Source organism: Gekko japonicus, unplaced genomic scaffold (assembly GCF_001447785.1).
Source record: "Gekko japonicus isolate JY-2015 unplaced genomic scaffold, Gekko_japonicus_V1.1 scaffold2662, whole genome shotgun sequence".
In the NCBI taxonomy this organism is placed as follows: domain Eukaryota; kingdom Metazoa; phylum Chordata; class Lepidosauria; order Squamata; family Gekkonidae; genus Gekko; species Gekko japonicus.
This window is the reverse complement of record NW_015167617.1, coordinates 210,202-230,081: the sequence shown is the minus strand read 5'-3', so window position 1 is coordinate 230,081 and position 19,880 is coordinate 210,202. Positions and strand designations below refer to the sequence as shown.

The window sequence follows — 19,880 nt, the reverse complement described above, 5'->3', positions numbered from 1 at the left end:
AGAGGTACTTTTCTCACAATATAAGAACTCGTGGGCACTCAGTGAAATTGCTGAGCGGTCGGGTTAGAATGGATATAAGGAAGTCCTTCTTCACCCAAAGAGTGATTAACACTTGGAATTCACTGCCACAGGAGGTGGCGGCGGCTACAAGCATGGACGGCTTCAAAAGGGAATTAGGCATATGGAGCAGAGGTCCATCAGTGGCTCTTAGCCACAAGGTATAGATAGGGGCTCTGGGGCAAGGGATGCTCTATCTTCTTGGTGCTTGGGGGGGGTAAGAGTGGGAGGGCTTCTAATGTCCTGGCCCCACTGCTGGACCTCCTGATGGCGCCTGGTATTTCTGGCCACTGTGTGACACAGAGTGTTGGACTGGATGGGCCTTTGGCCTGATCCAGCATTGGCATCTCTTATGTTCTTATGTTCTGTTCTCTCACGAGCCGTCCCTGAAAGAGCTCTCTCAGCCCCACCCACTTCACGGGGTGTCTGTTGTGTGGAGGGGAAGGGAAGGAGATTGTAAGCTGCTCTGAGACTCCTTTGGGGAGTGGAGAGCGGGGTGTAAAAACCAACTCCTCCTCCTCCTTCGTCGTCTTCATTGTCGTCGTTGTCGTCTTTGTTGTTGCCTCCGTCGTCTGGATGACCTCGGGCAAGCCATAGTTCTGTCAGAGCTGTTCTCTCAAGGGCAATCCTCGAAAGAGCTCTCTCAGCCCCACCTACTTCCCAGGGTGCCTGTTGTGGGGAGGGGAAGGGAAAGGAGTTTGTAAGCCGCCCTGAGACTCTGAGTGAAGGGTGGGGTATAAATGCAGTCTCCTCCTCCTTCCTTTTTACTACAGCTCACAAACCAGGACAAATTTGCTCAAAAGCAAAAAACAAAACAAGACAACCCCCAGTTCTTTGTGTATAAGCAAATTTCCATGGTAGAAAACTGTGGTGAGGAGCAGAGATGGATTTCCACCCCCTCCCCACGGAAGCTGGAGATGGCTGGGCTTTTTGTGTGCTGCAAATGAGATTCCGTCTGACACACTCCTCCTTCCCCGGGGAGCGGGGCAGCTTTTTGTTTCCTCTCCCGCCGTCTCCTGGGCACCGGTCTTATCTCCCAAGGCTAGCGTGGCATCGCTGGGGGAAGCGGGCGCCGGTGCCCCCTGATAGCGATTCCTCTATTGTAAGGATGGCTCCCGGCGTCTCTGGGCCTCTGTGTCACCTCGGAAGGCTGTTGTTCGGGACAGAACCGACGGGGTGTGTGTGTGTGTGTGTTCCGTATATCTGCCTCTGCAGGGTCAGATCCCGATAACCAGCAAGGATGGTCCTAATGCTGGGCAGGGTGAAGCCCCCCATCCTGAGGAGGAGGAGGAGGTTGGATTTCTACCCCGCCCTTCACTACTCGAAGGAGTCTCAGAGCGGCTTACAAACGCCTTTCCCTTCCCCTCCCCACAACAGACACCCTGGGAGGTCGGTGGGGCTGAGAGAGCTCTCTCGAGGACTGCCCTTCAGAGAACAGCTCTGAGAGAACTTGTGACTGACCCAAGGTCACCCAGCTGGCTGCATGTGGAGGAATGGGGAATCAAAACCAGTTCCCCCAGATTAGAGTCCGCGCACTTAACCACGACTCCAAACTGGATTATGGACTGTATAGCATCATACCCTGCTGAGGTCCCTCCCCTCTCTAAACCCCAGGGAGGAGGAGAAGGAGGAGGAGATTGGATTTATACCCCACCCTTCGCTACCCGAAGGAGTCTCAGAGCGGCTTACAACCTCCTTTCCCTTCCCCTCCCCACAACAGACACCCTGGGAGGTCGGTGGGGCCGAGAGAGCTCTTTTAAGGGCTGACCTTGAGAGAACAGCTCTGAGAGAACTTGTGACTGACCCAAGGGCACACCAGCAGCTGCATGTGACACAGTGGGGGATCAAACCCGGTTCTCCCAGATTAGAGTCCGCGCACTTAACCACGACACCAAACTGGATCCTGCCTACTGTTAAAGGACAGTGGGTTGTCTATCGCTCGACTGGATGAGAAAAGGATACTTAATTTACATCCCACCTGTCTCCCCACTGGAGACCCAAAGGGGCTTGCCTCCTTCTCCTGGGTCATGCCAGCAGCTGCATGTGGAGGAGTGGGGAATCAAACCCAGTTCTCCCAGGTTAGAGTCTGTGCTCCTAACCGCTACACCAAACTGGACTTGGTCTGGGTGGGGACAAAAGTGATCCAAGAAGTAGCATTCGGCTGGTTCTGCATAATGTTGTGGTCTCCCTGGGAGATTGTACTTCTGGACCCCACGTTTGTCTGTCCAGAGGTAAATGCCAGATGTTGCCTGGAACTCAGGCTTGTTTGCCAGCTGTGCCCATTCCTGGAGAAAGCTGGCCTTGGCACAGGTACCCATGCCACGCCTTGGCTTCTGCACCGCGCTCTGTGTGGGGCCAACTTTGAAGACGGGTCAGAGGTCACAAAGCGTATAAAAACTGTAGCCGCTAGAGTCCTCTAACTGGGCCATGCCGCTGTGCCCATATCCAGCCAGTGCCGGGCCATCCTTCGTGGCTTCTGATTTGTGTCCCAGGCCCCATGCAAGGTGCTAGTTTGGGGTAGTGGCTCTAATCCGGGAAAACCGGGTTTGATTCCCCACTCCTCCACATGCAGCTGCTGGATGACCTTGGGAAAGCCATAGTTCTCTCAGAGCTGTTCTCTCAAGGGCAGGTCTGGAAAGAGCTCTCTCAGCCCCGCCTACCTCACAGGGTGTCTGTTGTGGGGAAGGGAAGGGAAAGGATTTTGATAGTCGCTCTGAGACTCCCGAGTGAAGGGCGGGGTATAAATCCAATCTCTTCTCCTCCTCCTCCCCCTTCAATCTCGTCCTGGTCTTGTCCCTGAGCGCATGAAGGATGGTTTCTGTCCGTATTATCTGACCTGGAACTTGAGATTGAAACAAGGGAGCCGGTCTTAACTGAAGTTTGGCTGACCGGGAGCGGGGCGGGGGGGGGGAGACCCTCCAGGTCTCTTTCAGCGCCTACTTTAGGGCCTGCTTTTTGCAGAAGGCCTTCAGTTTAGACGGAGAGGCTGCTATTTGGGATGCCAGCCTCCAGGCGGGACCTGGGGATCCCCCCGGAATCACAGCTCATCTCCAGGCTACAGGGATCAGCTCCCCTGGAGGAAACGGAGGGTGGATTCCCTGGCATTCTACCCCACTCGGGTCCCTGTCCTCCCTAGCCTCAAACCCCCCGGATCTTCAGGAGTTTCCCATCCTGGATCAGGCAACCACCTTCTCCAGGGGAGCTGATCTCTGTCGTCTGGAGGTCAGTCGTAATCAGAGGAGATCTCCAGTCACCGCCTGGAGGTTGGCAACCCTTAGCCTAGCGGGCCAGGCCCCGACCAGGAAAGCGTGTGCGTGTCTTGTAAATGGTTTATTTATTTGTACTTTGGTATTTTTCCGGGAAGGCTTTTGGCAGAGAAATGCGCCCACTCCCTTTTATGGAGAAAAGTGATCTAAAAATGGCCAAATAAATAAAATCCTGTAATCTCGTGCGGGGAGCGGGTGAAAGCATTCGGTTCCTTGGAAGCGCAGCGAGCTGTGAGCGTTGTTCGTCCACACGGTCCAGCGTCTGGTTGCCGTGAGGTGTTGTTTTCCTCTGTGCATTGCGCTGCCTCGGGGCAATGGCCGAAATGAAATTTCAGGGCTCATCTTGCATGCGGTTCTTATTCCCGGAAGCCTTATTTTAACTTTTTAAAATTGATTCCTAGACCTGCCGTAAAGACTCCGGGGCGTCGGGTATGCCGCCGAATGCTAATTAGAAGGGGTTGCAAGGAAATAGCTATCTTACGGCAAGCGGGGTGTATGATATAGCCTTTTGTCAGCAGTGATCTTATTGTCTGAAGCGTTTGAGAGATTTAAGCCCATTTCAGTCTCTGTCTTCAACCTGACCTGCTTTGCTGCTGAGCGTCACGTGGTAGCTGGATGGACCACATCGAAAATTACATGTGGGAGGGGATGAACACAAGAACATAAGAGACGCCAATGTTGGATCAGGCCAAAGGCCCATCCAGTCCAACACTCTGTGTCACACAATGGCCAAGAATACCAGGTGCCATCAGGAGGTCCACCAGTGGGGCCAGGACACCAGAAGCCCTGCCACTGTTGCCCCCACTCCAAGCACCAAGAATACAGAGCATCCCTTGCCCCAGATATAAGAACATAAGAGAAGCCCATGTTGGATCAGGCCAAAGGCCCATCCAGTCCAACACTCTGTGTCACACAGTGGCCAGAAATACCAGGTGCCATCAGGAGGTCAAGCAGTGGGGCCAGGACATTAGAAGCCCTCCCACTGTTGCCCCCCCCGAAGCACCAAGAAGACAGAGCATCCCTTGCCCCAGAGCCCCTATCCATACCTTGTGGCTAATAGCCACTGATGGACCTTTGCTCCATATGCTTATCCAATTCCCTTTTGAAGCCGTCCATGCTTGTAGCCACCACCACCTCCTGTGGCAGTGAATCCCATGTGTTAATCCCTCTTTGGGTGAAGAAGGACTTCCTTTTATCCGTTCTAACGACGACATGCAGTTCTTCTACTTGGCATTTTGTGTTCTGTGTCCAGGAAATTCTTTTTTAAAATATGTCCCTCTCCCCTTTGGAATACTGGCCTCCAAGAATACTCCCAATCTCCTCCTGACCGGGAGAGCCCCGGCTTGCCCGATTCCATCATATCTTGAAACGGCAACTGCCAAGGAACACCAGGGTTGTGACGCAGAGGTAGGCCATGACAAACCACCTCTGAAAAAGGTCTCTTGCCTTAAAAGGAGGAGGAGAAGAAGAGATTGGATTTATACCCCCCCCTTCACTACCCAAAGGAGTCTCAGAGCGGCTTCCAAACTCCTTTCCCTTCCCCTCCCCACAACAGACTCCCTGTGAGGTAGGCGGGGCTCAGAGAGCTCTGACAGAAACTGCTCTGTTTTCAAGGACAGCTCTGGCAGAACTATGGCTTGCCCAAGGTCATCCAGCCAGGTGCAAGTGAGGAGTGGGGAATCAAACCCGGTTCTCCTAGATTAGAGTCTGCACACTTAACCACTACACCAAACTGGCTCTAGCTTGTCACCTAGTGGTCGATAAACACTAAAAGAGCTAGAATGTCTGTCTGCCAGACATTTTTAGGATCTCCTGGCCATACGATAATTACTTAATTAATCCCATCTCCTCCTAAGACCCTGTGTGGTGTAGTGGGATAGGGTGTTGGGCTGGGATTTTGGGGGATGTTAGTTTGAATGGCCATTTCTACCCTGGAATCTCACAGGGTGACCTTGGGCCCATCACAAGCTCTCAGCCTGGCCTACCTCACAGGGCTGATGTTGCGAGAAAACAGAGGAGGGGAGAACCATGTTTTGAAGTCTGCTTTGAGTCCCAACAGGGGAGAAAGTGGGATATAAATAAATGTGAATGCCTCTTCTTGCCAGTTTATTCATTGGAAATATTTGTCGACCCGCCTTTCTCCATCTTTGGAGAGTCTCTCGGCGAATGGCTGGCGACTCGGGTGCCGCCAAGCTCAGACTGTAGGTTTGCCAACTCAGTGTTGGAAACATTTGGAGATTTAGGGACAGAGCCTGGGTGTGGCAGGGTTCGGGGAGGGGACTCAAGAGTGGTATAATGCCATACAGCCAATGCCCCCCCCCAAGTGGTGGAGTCTTGTGAGCAATAATTCTATTTTTGTGAGCTACTGGCATTAAAGTTGTGAGCTAGTGTCGCGGCTCAGGTGGGACGTCACCTGACGCTGCCACCACTCTGGATTTAGGATCCCTTGAGAAGGCCCAGAGCACCCTCCCAAGACCTTCAGACCTCCCTTTTGGCCGAATAATAGGCGTGAGGACCAGACAGAGTACAAGGAAAATAGTTTATTTTATAGGAGGTCAAACAAACAAGGTGCAGAATAATAACAGTAAGTGGGTGAAAAGAAAAGAAATCAAATGCCCCAACACGTCTAAATATATCCTGTCCCTGGCTAATCTGAGGGAAGGAGAGACCTTCCCTCAGGATGAGGGTCTCTCCCCTGCAGCAGCCTTCCTTCTGGCTCTGCCCTCTGGGAAGAAGAACAGCTTTTCCTGCTGCCCCAGATCTTTTATTCCATGCCCTCCTCTTTTTCCTATTGGTCAATTTTGGCTCCAAAACCTCCCAGGGGCTTCTGGGAGTTGTAGGCCTAGCCTCCTCCCACTGCTACACAGGCTTCCTAGGCCTGCTAGGCCATGCTTTCACAGCCCAGATCATGACAGCGAGTAATTTGGCCACTGCATAAATTAGTTTGCTCTGGAGCCCTCCTTCTGAGCAAAGACAAAAATACGTGCGCCGGAGGCTAAAAACCTGTGAGCTAGCCCACACCAACTCAGCTTTGAGGGAACACTGCATCCAGCGTTCCCTTCAAAGCAGCGGTTTGCTCGAGGGGAACTGATCTTTGTAGTCCGGAGATGGGTAATGATTCCAGGGGATCCCCAGGCCACGTCTGAAGACTGGTGGCAACCCTCTCGAGACTCCCGGGTTGTTCTTCCCGAGGCCAAGCCAGCTGTTAGTTCCCTGCACCATCGACCTGCCCTTGCTGTCTCCCCTGGCTGCTAAGAGACCGTCCCCCAGATCTGCAGGTGGCCCATAGTAACCCGTCTGCCGCTTTGCTTTTCCTCCCGCAGGCACGAAGCCCAAGGTGGGGGGTGTCCGCTTTGCCCCAAACCAGACGGTGGAGGGCCCTTCCAGCCACGTCCACTTTGATGAGAAGCTCCACGATTCGGTGGTCATGGTCACCCAGGAGAAAGACGGGAACTTCCTGGTGAAGGTAAGTGCCGCGACGCTTGCTCCTCGGCACCATTCCGTGCGCCGCCCAGTCACAGCCGACGTATGGCGAGTTGACCCTGTGGGGTTGTCACGGCTCAGGTGGGGTGTCCCCTGACGCTGCCACCACTCTGGTTCCAGGAGCCCTTGAGAAGGCCCAGAGCACCCTCCCAAGACCTGCAGACCTTCCTTGTTTGGCCGAATAATAGGCGTGAGCAGGGCTTTTTTTGTAGAAAAAGCACAGCAGGAACTCATTAGCATAACAGGCCACACCCAACAGCAGAAACATATTAGCATATTAGGCCACACCCCTGGCAGAGCCATTCATTAGCATATTACACCACACCCCCACATTACCAGAAGTGTGGTCATCCAGCCACACCCACCTTTTGCTTCTTATTCTGTTTACCTTGTTTGTTGTCCAAACCCAGGGCAGGAACTCCTTTGCATGTTAGGCCACACACCCCTAATTGCAGCCAATCCGAATGAGTTTCTGCTGTTGGGTGTGGCCTGTTATGCTAATGAGTTCCTGCTGGGCGTGGCCAACTCGGGAGCCAGCCGGAACTCCGTTCCTGTGCGTTCCTGCCCAAAAATAGCCCTGGCCGTGAGGACCAGGCAGAGCGAACAACAAATGAAAGGTTTATTTTTACAGGAGGTCAGCCCGATATGGGAAACAAACAAGGTGCAAGAACAGTATCAGTAAGGGGGTGAAAAGAAAAGAAACCAAATGCCCTAGTGCGACTAGACTCACAGTCCCCAGCTCACTGTCTCCAGTGGGCCTGAGTCTGCTCACCCGTCCTCTCAGGGTGAGGGTCTCTTCCCTGCAGCAGCCTCCCTTCTGGCTCTGCCCTCTTGGAAGAAAAGAACAGCCTGTCTTCTGTACCAGCTCTTTCGTTACAAGTCCCCTTTCTCTGTGATTGGCTAAATTTGGCGCCAAAACCTCTCAGGGGCTTCTGGGAGTTGTAGGCCTGGCCTCCTCCCACTTCTAGTCAGGCTCCTTGGGCCTGCTAGGCCTCTCTAGTTGCACAGCCCAGATCATGACAAGGGTCTTCAAGGCAAGGGATGAACAGGGGTGGCTTTGCCATTGCCTGCCCCTGCAGAGCAACCCTGGGCTTCTTTTTTTGGGGGGGTGTCTCCAAGTACAAACCAGGGCTGACCTTGCTTAGCTTCTGAGAGCGGAGGAGATCAGGCTAGCTTGGTTTGGTGGTGGTGGAAAGTCACATCAAGTCGCAGCTGACTTACAGCTACCTCGTGGGATTTTCCAAAGCAAGAGACATTCAAAGAGGAGGTCTGCCGTTGCCTGCCTCTGTGTAGCAACCCTGGACTTCCTTGGGGGTCTCCCATCCAAGGACTTACACGCCCAGGGGAATGCTTTGGGGTCAGGAAGTAATTTTTCTCCAGGCCAGTTTGGCTGAAGATTCTGGAGGATTTTTTTGGCCATCCTCTGCGCATGAAACAGTGGTCACTGGGCGTGTGTTTGTGTGTGGGGGAGGTAGTTGTGAATTTCCTGCATTGTGCAGGGGGGTCAGACTAGATGACCCTGGAGGTCCCTTCCAACTCTGTGATTCTACGATTTTGTGATTCTGTGGTTCTACTGACCAGAGCTGACCCTGCTTAGCTTCCGTGATCTGATGAGATCGGGCCAGCCTGGGCCATCCAGCTCAGGGCATGTTTAGAAGAAGAAGAAGAAGAGATTGGATTTATACCCCGCCCTTCACTCGGAGTCTCAGAGCAGCTTACAAACTCCTTTCCCTTCCCCTCCCCACAGCAGACACCCTGTGAGGTAACCAGTGGGGCTGAGAGAGCTCTGACAGAAACTGCTCTTTTCAAGAACAGCTCTGAGAGAACTTGTAACTGGCCCAAGGTCACCCAGCTGGCTGCATGTGGAGGAGTGGGGAATCAAACCCGGTTCTCCCAGTTTAGAGTCCGTGCACTTAAGCGCTACACCGAACTGGCCCTGTTTACCTAGACGTAATTCCGACTCTGTTGAATGGGACTTACTCCCAGGTAATGGAGCAAAGATTGCCACCTATGAGATTGATTTGTGTTTGTGTGTGAGAGAGATCCTGGGGTTTTGTGAGTTTTGGTGCTGGGAAAGGGAGTGTCTTGGCGGCCATCCACTGGGGAGTCACAAATCCTTACTCTCTGGCACTTGGCAAACCGGGTCTCTGCTCCACTTCCTCCTTCAGCAGTTGTTGTTTTTTTGCAAAGCCTGGCATGTGCACGGGAGTCGGAGGTATCCCCTCCACTGGATGAGGACGTTGGGCTTCTGCACCGGAGAAAGTTGCAGGCTGTAAATGATGCTTATTTGCCAATGGAGCAGAACTCCATCAGTGGCTCTTAGCCCCAAGTTATAGACAGGAGCTCTCAGTCTGGGGGCAAGGGATGCTCTGTTTTCTTGGTGCTTGGAGGGGGGGCAACAGTGGGAGGGCTTCTGGAGTCCTGGCCCCACTGCTGGACCTCCTGGTGGCCCCTGGTATTTCTGGCCACTGTGTGACACAGAGTGTTGGACTGGATGGGCCTTTGGCCTGATCCAACACTGGCTTCTCTCTTAGGTTCTTATGAGGTTTGCTTATGTTGCTTGAACTTCTGCTAATTGGCTGCTGGGGGGCTTAGCAGCTCTGCCTTCTTTGACTTTGCCCGGCATGGTTGCTGGTTGCTCCCTGCAGTCAGGAGAACTGGAAACACGCGTGCGGAACAGATGAAGGCGAAGATTCTTCCCATGCTGGATGCATCCAGTTCTCCTCGCGGATTAGAATGTGGAATCCGCTGCCGGAGGGTGTATCGATGGCCAGAAGAATAAACAGCTTTAAAAGGGGATTAGGTAGATTCATGGAGGAGAGAGTTATCAGTGGGCTACCAGCCAGGGTGATGACTGAGGGGAACCTTCGCATTCAGAGGCATTAATCCTCTGAATCCCAGAGCCAGGAGAAAACATCAGGGGAAGGCCTCGGCCTCCGTGCCCTGTTGTTGGTCCTCCAGAAGAACCGATTGACCACTATGGGAGACAGGATGCGGGACTAGATGGACCCTCACTGGTCTGATCCAGCAGGGCTCTTATTATGTTCTTCTCAGGGGAAGGCCTCAGCCTCTCTGCCCTGTTGTTGGCCCTCCAGAGGAACTGGTTGGCCCCTGTGTGAGACGGGATGCTGGACTAGGTGGACCCTCACTGGTCTGACCCAGCAGGGCTCTTCTGAGGTTCTTATCAGGGGAAGGCCTCGGCCTCTTTGCCCTGTTGTTGGCCCTCCAGAGGAACTGGTTGGCCCCTGTGTGAGACGGGATGCTGGACTAGGTGGACCCTCACTGGTCTGACCCAGCAGGGCTCTTCTGATGTCTTTAGGAAGGCAGTGGCCTCTGTGCCCTGTTGTTGGCCCTCCAGAGGAACTGGCTGGCCGCTGTGTGAGAAGACAGGATGCTGGACTGGATGGACCCTCACTGATCTGGCCCAGCAGGGCTCTTCTGAGGTTCTTCTCAGGGGAAGGCCTCGGCCTCTCTGCCCTGTTGTCGTCCCTCCAGAGGAACTGGCTGGCCTCTGTGTGAGGTGGGAGTCTGGACTGGATGGACTATTTGTCTGATCCAGCAGGGCTCTTCTTATATTTTTATGACTCATCCGAATAGCCCCCGTTTGCAGCTTTCACGTCACCTACTAAACGATCTTTTTGATCAGAGATGCCGGGGATTGAACCTGGGACCTTCCGCATGTTCAAGCAGAGGCTCTTCCACTGGGCCGCAGCCCCTCCTGTGTGAGTCGGTTGGGGGTGAACTAGGGCAGCTGGTCGGCCTGCTGTGTGAAGCAGGATGCGGGAGTGGATGGATTGCTGGTCCGATCCAGCTGGACGGCTCTTTGGTTTCTTCAGCCTGCTCTCCTCATTAGCTGAGTTCCTTCCAGGCCCCCACAGGAGACAACTGGCCTATTTCCGGGCTGTCGTTCCCAGGAGAGCGGCCTAGATAGAAAGGCAGCATTTGGACCAGCCTTGGTGATGAGATGGTTGGAATTAGCAAGTCCTCCTTTATAGCTCAGGGAGTCAGGGATGGAAGTCGCCTTTGTCCTTGGAAGAAGAAGAAGAGGAAGGGGAGGAGAAGATTGGATTTATACCCCGCCCTTCACTACCCGAAGGAGTCTCAGAGAGGTTTACAATCTCCTTTCCCTTCCCTTCCCCACACAACAGACACTCTGTGAGGTAGATGGGGCTGAGAGAGCTCTTTTGAGGACTGCTCTTGAGAGAACAGCTCCGAGAGAACTTGTGACTGACCCAAGGTCACACCAGCAGCTGCATGAGGAGGCGTGGGGAATCAAACCGGGTTCTCCCAGATTAGACTCCACGCTCTTAACCACAACACCAATCTGGCTCTCAGGAAGAATGTTGGTCCCTCCAGGCCAAACCAGGCGAGGCACTGAGAGTTCTCGGAATGGGAGTTCCCGGCATTTCGTTCTGAAAATCAGGTGCATGGGGCCCTGATTCAGATCAGGCCTGTGGTCTGATGTCCAGGAGTGTTTAAGGTTTCCTCATCGTCTGTGCTGGTTTCTCGATCTAAAGTTGCCCCAGGGAACCACGGTTTGCCCTGCTGGGGAAAGATGCAGATGCAAATCTGCTGGCTCAATAGGGAAGTGAGTGAGATACTGAAGTTTACAGAACAACTTAAGGAGGTTGTGATACACTGCAATACTGAGAGCATTGACACGACACTTCCAATGTTCAGTATGCTTTACATGCCCTAACTTGGTACGCTTATGACAGCCCTGCAAGGTTGAGCAGTACTATCTTTTGCCCAGCTTTGGCTGGTGCGTCAGCTGTATCCATTCCTGGGTCAGTCAGGTCTAGCCACAGTGATCCACGCCTTAGTGATCTAGACTGGACTACTGCAATGTGCTCTACTTGGGGCTACCCTTGAAGATTGTTGGGAGGCTGCAGCTAGTGCAGAACGCTCCGGCCAGACAGCTGGTCAGGGGCCAGCTGTTGGGAGCACATGACCCTGATATTACAGCAAGTACACTGGCTACCGATCCGTTCTGGAGCCCAGCAGTGCTTTCCTTTGAGGCAAGGAGCCCTCGTCCAACTTAAGAGGAGTTCTCTGAATCAGCAGAAGGTTCCTTGTGCTAGGGGAGAACGCTGCTGTGATCGGAAGGATCTCTGGGATCCGACATGCTGCCTTGTTTTTAGCTAACATTGGTAAGTGTGAAATTGGATCCATTCTTCCGCAGCGCTTAGTTATAATCTGGGCTGCGCAAAGCCAAACTCCCATTCCTGCACTGCTTTTTATCTTTTTTTTTTTGTAATTCTCCTGCTTCAAACATGCGCACTGTGGCTCTTCTTGCAGAATTTCCCCTCCAAAGTCAACTATCCCGTTCTTTTCTGAATCAACACCAACAAAGCCATCCTTTGCGGGCTTCAGAGATTTTTTTTGTGTTATATCCTGTTCTGGAAACAGCTTTCCAAGGTCCCGTTTTCGTTATATTCTTCTGGCAGGTCAGTTTGGTATCATGGTTAGGAGCGCGGACTCTAATCTGGGAGAACTGGGTTTGATTCCCCACGCCACCACATGCAGTTTCTGGTGTGACCTTGGGTCAGTCACAAGTTCTCTCGGAGCTGTTCTCTCAAGGGCAGTTCTGTCAAGAGCTCTCTCAGCCCCACCTACCTCACAAGGGTGTCTTGCGGGGAGGGGAAGGGAAAGGAGATGGTAAGCCGCTCTGAGACTGAGTGAAGGGCGGGATATAAATCCAATCTCTTCCTCCTCCTCTTCTTCTTCCTCTTCTTCTTCTGGTCTCCCTGGCGTGATGGCTTTGGGGGCAGGGGAGAAAGGGGGTATCTTTGTCTGAGCTGTTGTCAGTTGCTAAAGGGGAAGGTACTAAACTAAATGGCAGAGAATGGTCATCGGCGTCCATCGGGCTGTACCTGGCATATTCCTTCCTCCATCAGTAGCACTCTCGTCCAGCTCCTGAAATCTTCTTCTGATGATGACGAGCGGCTGCACTGGATCCAGCCCCACTGGCTCCTTCTGAACAGCTGTTGGAGTAAATACATGTTTTCCCAGCGGCCATTGGAATGCACAAACGTGACCACTGGTGGTCTTTTGGGACTGTCTCCAAGCGGCCGAGTGGAAACGTGTTGGCCGGCAGCCATGGAAGTGCTTTGGGAAGGGAAGTGATTCTGCACCCTGAGCAGCCGGAATAAAGCTTCCCCTTCCCATTGGCCATGGGAGTGTGTGCATTTGGGATCCCGCACCGTGCAGATTGCAGAATGCAGCCACACTCTTATTCTGGCAGGTTCAGGTGGGCAGCCGTGTCGGTCGGAAGCAGGGGTGGCCGAACTGTGGCTCGGGAGCCACATGTGGCTCTTCTACACATATTGTGCGGCTCCCGGCAGGGCGGCTGGGAAAGCGAAAGGGAGGCATGCCACCCTGATCGGTCTTCCCTTCCCCAGCTAGTGTTCCCCTCCCTGTGTAGACTTGAGGTGGGGGCGGGGGGCAGAGAAAGAAAGGAACTTTAACTTTAAATGTGTTCTCAAAGCACACATCCCCCCAGCCGGCTTGGAGAAGGCATCTGTCTCTTTAAATCCCTTCTCCGTGCCAAGCCAGCTGGCTCGGGGGTGTGGGGGGTTTGTCTCCCTCCCCATCTATTTACTTTGTTTCTCTCTCTCTCTTCTCTCTTTCCTTCCACCTCTTTCTTTCTTTCCATCTTTCTCTCTTTCCTTTCTTTCTCTCTCTCCCCCTTCCTTCCTCCCCCTCCCCATCTATTTACTTTGTTTCTCTCTCTCTCTTCTCTCTTTCCTTCCACCTCTTTCTTTCTTTCCATCTTTCTCTCTTTCCTTTCTTTCTCTCTCTCCCCCTTCCTTCCTCCCCCTCCCCATCTATTTACTTTGTTTCTCTCTCTCTCTTCTCTCTTTCCTTCCACCTCTTTTTTCTTTCCACCTTTCTCTCTTTTTCTTTCCTTTCTCTTTCTCTCTCCCTTCCTTCCTCTCCGTCTCCATCTATTTACTTTGTTTGTTTCTCTCTCCTCTCTTTCCTTCCACCTCTTTTTTCTTTCCACCTTTCTCTCTCTTTCTCTTTCCTTTCTCTCTTTCTCTCCCTTCCTTCCTCCCCCTCCCCATCTGTTTACTTTGTTTCTCTCTCTCTTCTCTCCTCTCTTTCCTTCCACCTCTTTCTTTCCACCTTTCTCTCTCTTTCTCTCTCTCTTTCTGCCTTCCTTCCTCTCCCTCCCCATCTATTTACTTTGTTTCTCTCTCTCTCTCTCTCTCTTTCTTTCTTTCTTTCTTTCTTTCTTTCTTTCTTTCTTTCTTTCTTTCTTTCTTTCTTTCTTTCTTTCCACCTTTCTCTCTCTCTCTCTCTCCCTTCCTTCCTCTCCCTCCCCATCTATTTACCTTCTTTGTTTCTCTGTCTCATTTCTCTCTTTCCTTCCACCTCTTTCATTCTTTAGACCTCTCTCTCTCTTAGACAAATAAATATCATTGGACAAATAAATATCATTACCAATATCTGTCTTTATCCCCTTTTGTTTTTATTTTGGCAGTCTCATTTAATGTTAATAAAATGCAAATCTGCATATTTTCCAGTAAAAACATGCGTGTGATATTTGTTCACGTCTTGCGGCTCTCAGACATCTGACATTTACTCTGTGGGGCTCTTACGTGAAGCAAGTTTGGCCACCCTTGGTCTGAAGCAATAGAGCAAAGTTTGAGTCCAGTGGCACTTTTAAGACCAGCAAGTTTAATTCTGGGTCTAAGCTTTCTCATGCACAGGGAAGCTTACACCCAGAATTAAGCCTTGTTGGTCCTCGAGGTGCCTGACTAGACTCCAACTTTGTTCTTATTCTGGCAGTCGTTCGAAAGGCAGCCGTGTGTCCCAGTAGCTGTCCCCTGTCCCTTGTGTTGCTGTATTCCTGTTTAAAGAGGTCTCCAGTTTGATTTGTCGCTTTGGTTTCCTCTGCTCTGGTCTCTGCCTGAGATTCCTCCCCAGAGCATCCCCGGGGAGGCTGCGCAGTCGGCGCTAATGCTGCCTGGTTCCCTGTGGCAGCTAATGCCCTGCCGCGTTTCCAGCTCGAGAACCCCCCTGTGGGAGGTGAAATCATGCCTTCGGTGGCAGGTTTAATGGTTCCATTTGAGCGTCTGGCTCTTTGCACCTCCCCGCTCTGCAGGCGGGGGCAATGAGGCCGCAGGAAAAACGGGCCCGTCATGAGCCAAGGGCAGGGAGTTCTCGGGGGTGCTTCTGGGAACGAGAATATCTCACTTGGCTCAAGGCAGGCTGGGATAACTTTTGTGTGTGCTGTGCACCGTCACGTTGCTTCTGACTTAAGAAGAAGAAGAAGAAGAGAGAAGAGATTGGATTTATACCCCACCATTCACTCGGAGTCTCAGAGCGGCTTACAATCCCCTCCCCACAACAGACACCCTGGGAGGTCGGTGGGACTGAGAGAGCTCTGAGAGAAACTGCTCTTTCTCAAGCACAGCTGTGCCAGAGCTACGGCTTGCCCAAGGTCATCCAGCCAGGTGCAAGTGGAGGAGGAGTGGGGAATCAAACCCGGTTCTCCCAGATTATAGTCCGCGCACTTAACCACGACACCAAACTGGTGATCCTGTGAATTAGTAGAACAAAGTTTGAGCCCTGTGGCCCTTTTAACACCAACAAAGTTTAATTCTGGGTATAAGCTTTCGTTTAATTCTGGGGATAAGCTTTCGTTTAATTCTGGGTATGAGCTTTCGTTTAATTCTGGGGATAAGCTTTTCTTCCTCTGAAGAAGTGTGCATGCACACGAAAGATTATACCCAGAAATAAACTCAGTTGGTCTTAAAGGTGCCCCTGGACTCAAACTTTTTTCCTGTTTCATAGTTCTCCTTCGCCTTTTCTTGCAAAGAAGTTCCCATCTGAAGAAGTCCCCCCCCCCTTCGTGCTTTGTGTGCGTGTGTTTATGTGTGTGCCTGGAAGTCACGGTTGACTTCTGGTGATCCCTCGTGGGATTTGGGCATTTCAAAGAGGTGGCTTCTTATTGCCTGCCCCCGCCTCCCAGCCCTGGCATTCCTTGGAGGTCTCCCATCCAAGTACTTGCCAGGGTTGGTCCTGCTTAGCGTCTGAGATCTTGCCACCCTGTTTGTCTCCCTGAAGGCATCTGGCCCATCACAGTGAGATGCTGGTTTGGATGGTTTTTGGGTCTGATCCAGTTGGGCTGCTCTTAGGTAAAATCTCCCTGTCGAACGCCTCTGTGCTTGCCGATGACGGCTTTTTAATAAAAACCGTCAGTGTATTTTACGGCCATTTCATCTGAAGGGTGTATTTTATCTTCTGGGTTTGTTCCGTTGTCCCCCCCCCCCCGCGTCACGCTCTTATCTTTTATTGGTTTCCCGTGAGAGTCATAGCAAAGCTGGAAGATAAAGCAGAGACAGTAAGCACCCACGCGCTCCTTGGTCTCTTAGTGGCCTCCGGTTGCGCGGTTCTGGGGTGATTTCTCTGCCCGGCACCACTTTGATTTGCCCAGAAGTCTCTGTGGTTGGCGCCAGCGTGTGCTTGTATGAAATGCCCTTCTCTGAGCCAGGGCCGGGATTTGAAACCCTCCAAAGATTATCTTCTGCAGCAGGCCATGCTTTTCATGTCTCCCCGATCAGCTGCAGGCTGCTCCACAGGGGGGGGGATTGAGGAGGGGGGTCGTGACCCCCCCCCCAAGTCAGGTGGCCTCCGATTACTGACCCCAGTCTTTGCTCTTCTTTTCCGGGGATTTCTTGATAGATGTGCCTAGCTGTTTTTACCTGGGTCCTTCCGCAGTTGGAGTGGCTCGATCAAGCTTTCGAAAGGCCTCATTAACCTTCAAGCCTTCCCCCCCCCCCAAAAAAAAAATGAGGGCAACGTGAAAAGTCTCTTTAAAGGTGGGCAATGCTCCCTCTAAGCTGTGGAGTTCTGTGAGTAAAAATTCTACTTTGTGAGCTCCTGGCATTACAGTTGTGAGCGATTGATTTGGCTGCTGCATAAATTGGTTTGCTCTGGAGCCATTCTACCTGAGCTGGGACAAAAATGTGTGAGCCCTATCGTGAAATGGACAAACTAACTTTAATCCCGAAAGGAAAACCAGAAACTATATTCGAAGATACATGGGCAAGATTTTATAATTGGTTTGAAGATTGCGTTAAGTAAACAATATAGACATCTAAACTTGCTTAGGACATATATAGTAAAAACTTGATACTTTTGCAGATAATGCTTTTAATGATATAAGGTGAAACATAGAAATTTATTATAATTTAGGCATGACTTTGTTAAAGATACAAATGGAAGAGAAATCCCCCCCCATTTACTTACATGTTTGTTTTGTCTTTAAAAAATAAAAACCTATTTAAAAAAAATATGTGTGACTTGGAGGCTAAAAAACTGTGAGCTAACTCACACTTAACTCAGCTTAGAGGGAACACTGACGCTGGGGTCTCTAATTGTCACTGTGGCCGCTGCTGCTATTGCATCCATGGGAAATCCTTTCATTTGACTGAGGGCAATGGTAACCTATAAGGCCCTTCCCATTTTTTGTAAGGGTGGGCCCCATGTGGGGGAACCTTGCCTCACCCTTTCTCCCCAAAGGGAACACAAAACGACGGCGTTGTTGTATTCTTTGTGTGTGTGTGTGTGTGTGTGTGTGAGAAGAGGAAGAAGAAAAGAAGAGATTGGATTTGTACCCCGCCCTTCACTTCGAGTCTCAGAGCAGCTTACAATCTCTTTTCCCTCCCCCTCCCCACAACAGACACCCTGTGAGGTAGGTGGGGCTGAGAGAGCTCTTTCAAGGACTGCTCTTGAGAGAACAAGTCTGAGAGAACTTGTGACTGACCCAAGGTCACACCAGCAGCTGCGTGTGGAGGAGTGGGGAATCAAACCTGGTTCTCCCAGATTAGAGTCCGCGCTCCTAAACACTACACCAAACTGCCTGTGCCTGGAAGTCATGGCGACCTCTGGCGACTCCTACTGGGCATGGAGGAATCATAGAATGTTAGAGTTGGAAGGGACCTTGCAGGTCATCTAGTCCAACCCACTGCACTCTGCAGGAGCACAGCCGAAAAATAGCCCTACAACATACCCGAAAGATGGACATTCGGAGAAGTGGCTTGATCGCCTGCCTCTGGCCTCCAGAGACCTCCAGAGAATTGGTGCTTGGGGAGGGGGTCAACAGTGGGAGGGCTTCTAATGTCCTGGCCCACTGCTGGACCTCCTGACGGCATTTGGAATACAATTCTGGTCACCACAACTTTAAAAGGATATTATAGCTTTGGAAAAAGTGCAGAAAAGGGCAACTCGAATGATAAAAGGGTTGGAACACTTTCCCTATGAGGAAAGGTTAAGGCGCTTAGGGCTCTTTAGCTTGGAGAAACGACGACTGAGGGGTGTCATGATCGAGGTTTATAAGATTATGCATGGGAAAGAGCAGGTAGAGAAAGAGGTACTTTTCTCCCTTTCTCACCATACAAGAACTCCTTGTGGGCACTCCATGAAATTGCTGAACGGATAAGAGGAAGTCCTTCTTCACCCAAAGAGTGATTAACACAGGGAATTCACTGCCACAGGAGGTGGTGGCGGCTACAAGCATGGACGGCTTCAAAAGGGAATTAGATAAGCATATGGAGCAGAGGTCCATCAGTGGCTCTTAGCCACAAGGTATGGATAGGGGCTCTGGGGCAAGTGATGCTCTGTCATCTTGGTGCTTGGGGGGGGGGCAGCAGTGGGAGGGCTTCTAGTGTCCTGGCCCCACTGGTGGACCTCCTGGTGGCACCTGGTATTTCTGGCCACTGTGTGACACAGAGTGTTGGACTGGATGGGCCTTTGGCCTGATCCAACATTGGCGTCTCTGATGTTCTTATCCCAACCAGAGTCAGCCCTGCTTAGCTTCTGAGATCTGACAGCGAGATCGGGCTTTCCTGGGCTATCCAGGTCAGGGTGATGTTGTTGTCCTCTTCATGGTTTGCATGGTGAAGTGGTTGAGTGGGACTCCCCAGAGCGTTGGGGGAAGAGCTGTTCCCCTCTCATGAATTCCTGCTTCAAGACGGCTGTCCGTCTCTGAGCCGCGGAGTGAACCTGTGCTGAGGATGTCATCTCAGGGCGGTGCCCTCGGGGCAGGGGTCCGTACCAAGGCCGGCTTGAGCCCCAGAACGTCCGGAAGAGGCTCTTTGTGGCCATATCGGGCTCCCGATTTCCCACTCGCTCCGCTGCCTGGTCTTCATCTGCGAGGCGCTTTTTGCCAAGCCTAATTACTTCTGGCGATTTGGACATAAAACCCAATTATCCGAGCTGCGTTCCAGTAACAGTCTGGCTGCTGCAGCCGTTTCCGCCTCGGCCTTCTTTGACGCTTCTCATTCAGCGCAAAATCGAGAGGGTGGGAAAGGATGGGGGGGAGGGGGGAAGTGTGCTGGATCTCCCCTTCTGCCCTGTGCCTTTTCTTTCGGGGCAGGAGGTGGGACCGCCGAGCTGGAACATTTTCATGGCCATTTTCAGCATGCATTGTGTCCTTTTCTTTCCCCCAGAACGGTTTGATCTATTTCAGCCTGCTTTTCAGCAGCTGGCTGTGCTGCTGTCGACGTCTTTGCAGAGCACTTTCAGATCTTTTCCATCGCAGGTGGTGTAAAATGCAGTTTCACGGGCACGGAAATATTTACTCAGTATGTCCACAAGTGGGGAGGGGCCGTGGCTCAGTGGCAGAACCCCTGCTTGGCACACGGAAGGTCTTGGGTTCAGTCCCCGGCATCTCCAGTTGAAAGGACCAGGTATTAGGCAGCGTGGAAGACCTCAGCCTGAGACCCGGGAGAGCAGCTGTCAGACAGAGTAGACAGAACCAGGAGTCATTTCGTAGAAAAAGAGCTAGGGGAACTCATTAGCATAACTCATTAGCATATGCCACACCCCCTGACATCACCGGAAGTGTGTCATAAGGCCACACACCCCGCCCCCAACGGTCCCGGCCGCCAGCGCCGGTCTTGCAGCTCCACTGCCGAGCCCCATGAGGGGCCCGGCGGTGGACCTGCAAGGCCGGCGGGAGTGCGAGGAAGCCCCGCGAAGGCCCTCCCTGGCCCCAGGCAGGCAGGGGTGGGGAGAGGCAGGGAGGAAGCAACTTACCCCTCCCTCTTCTGCCTCCTCGTG

At 52.2% G+C, this 19,880-nt stretch overlaps 1 protein-coding gene across 1 annotated transcript in view; it reads left to right on the top strand.

The window, feature by feature from the left end:
* The window catches only part of LOC107112828 (chromosome unknown open reading frame, human C20orf27), a 62,316-nt gene that overhangs the window by 5,153 nt on the left and 37,283 nt on the right, over window positions 1-19,880 (top strand). The window contains exon 2 of the mRNA XM_015414020.1: window positions 6,647-6,789. Within this exon, the coding sequence (XP_015269506.1) occupies window positions 6,647-6,789 (143 nt within the window). The remainder of the gene's footprint in view (window positions 1-6,646; window positions 6,790-19,880) is intronic.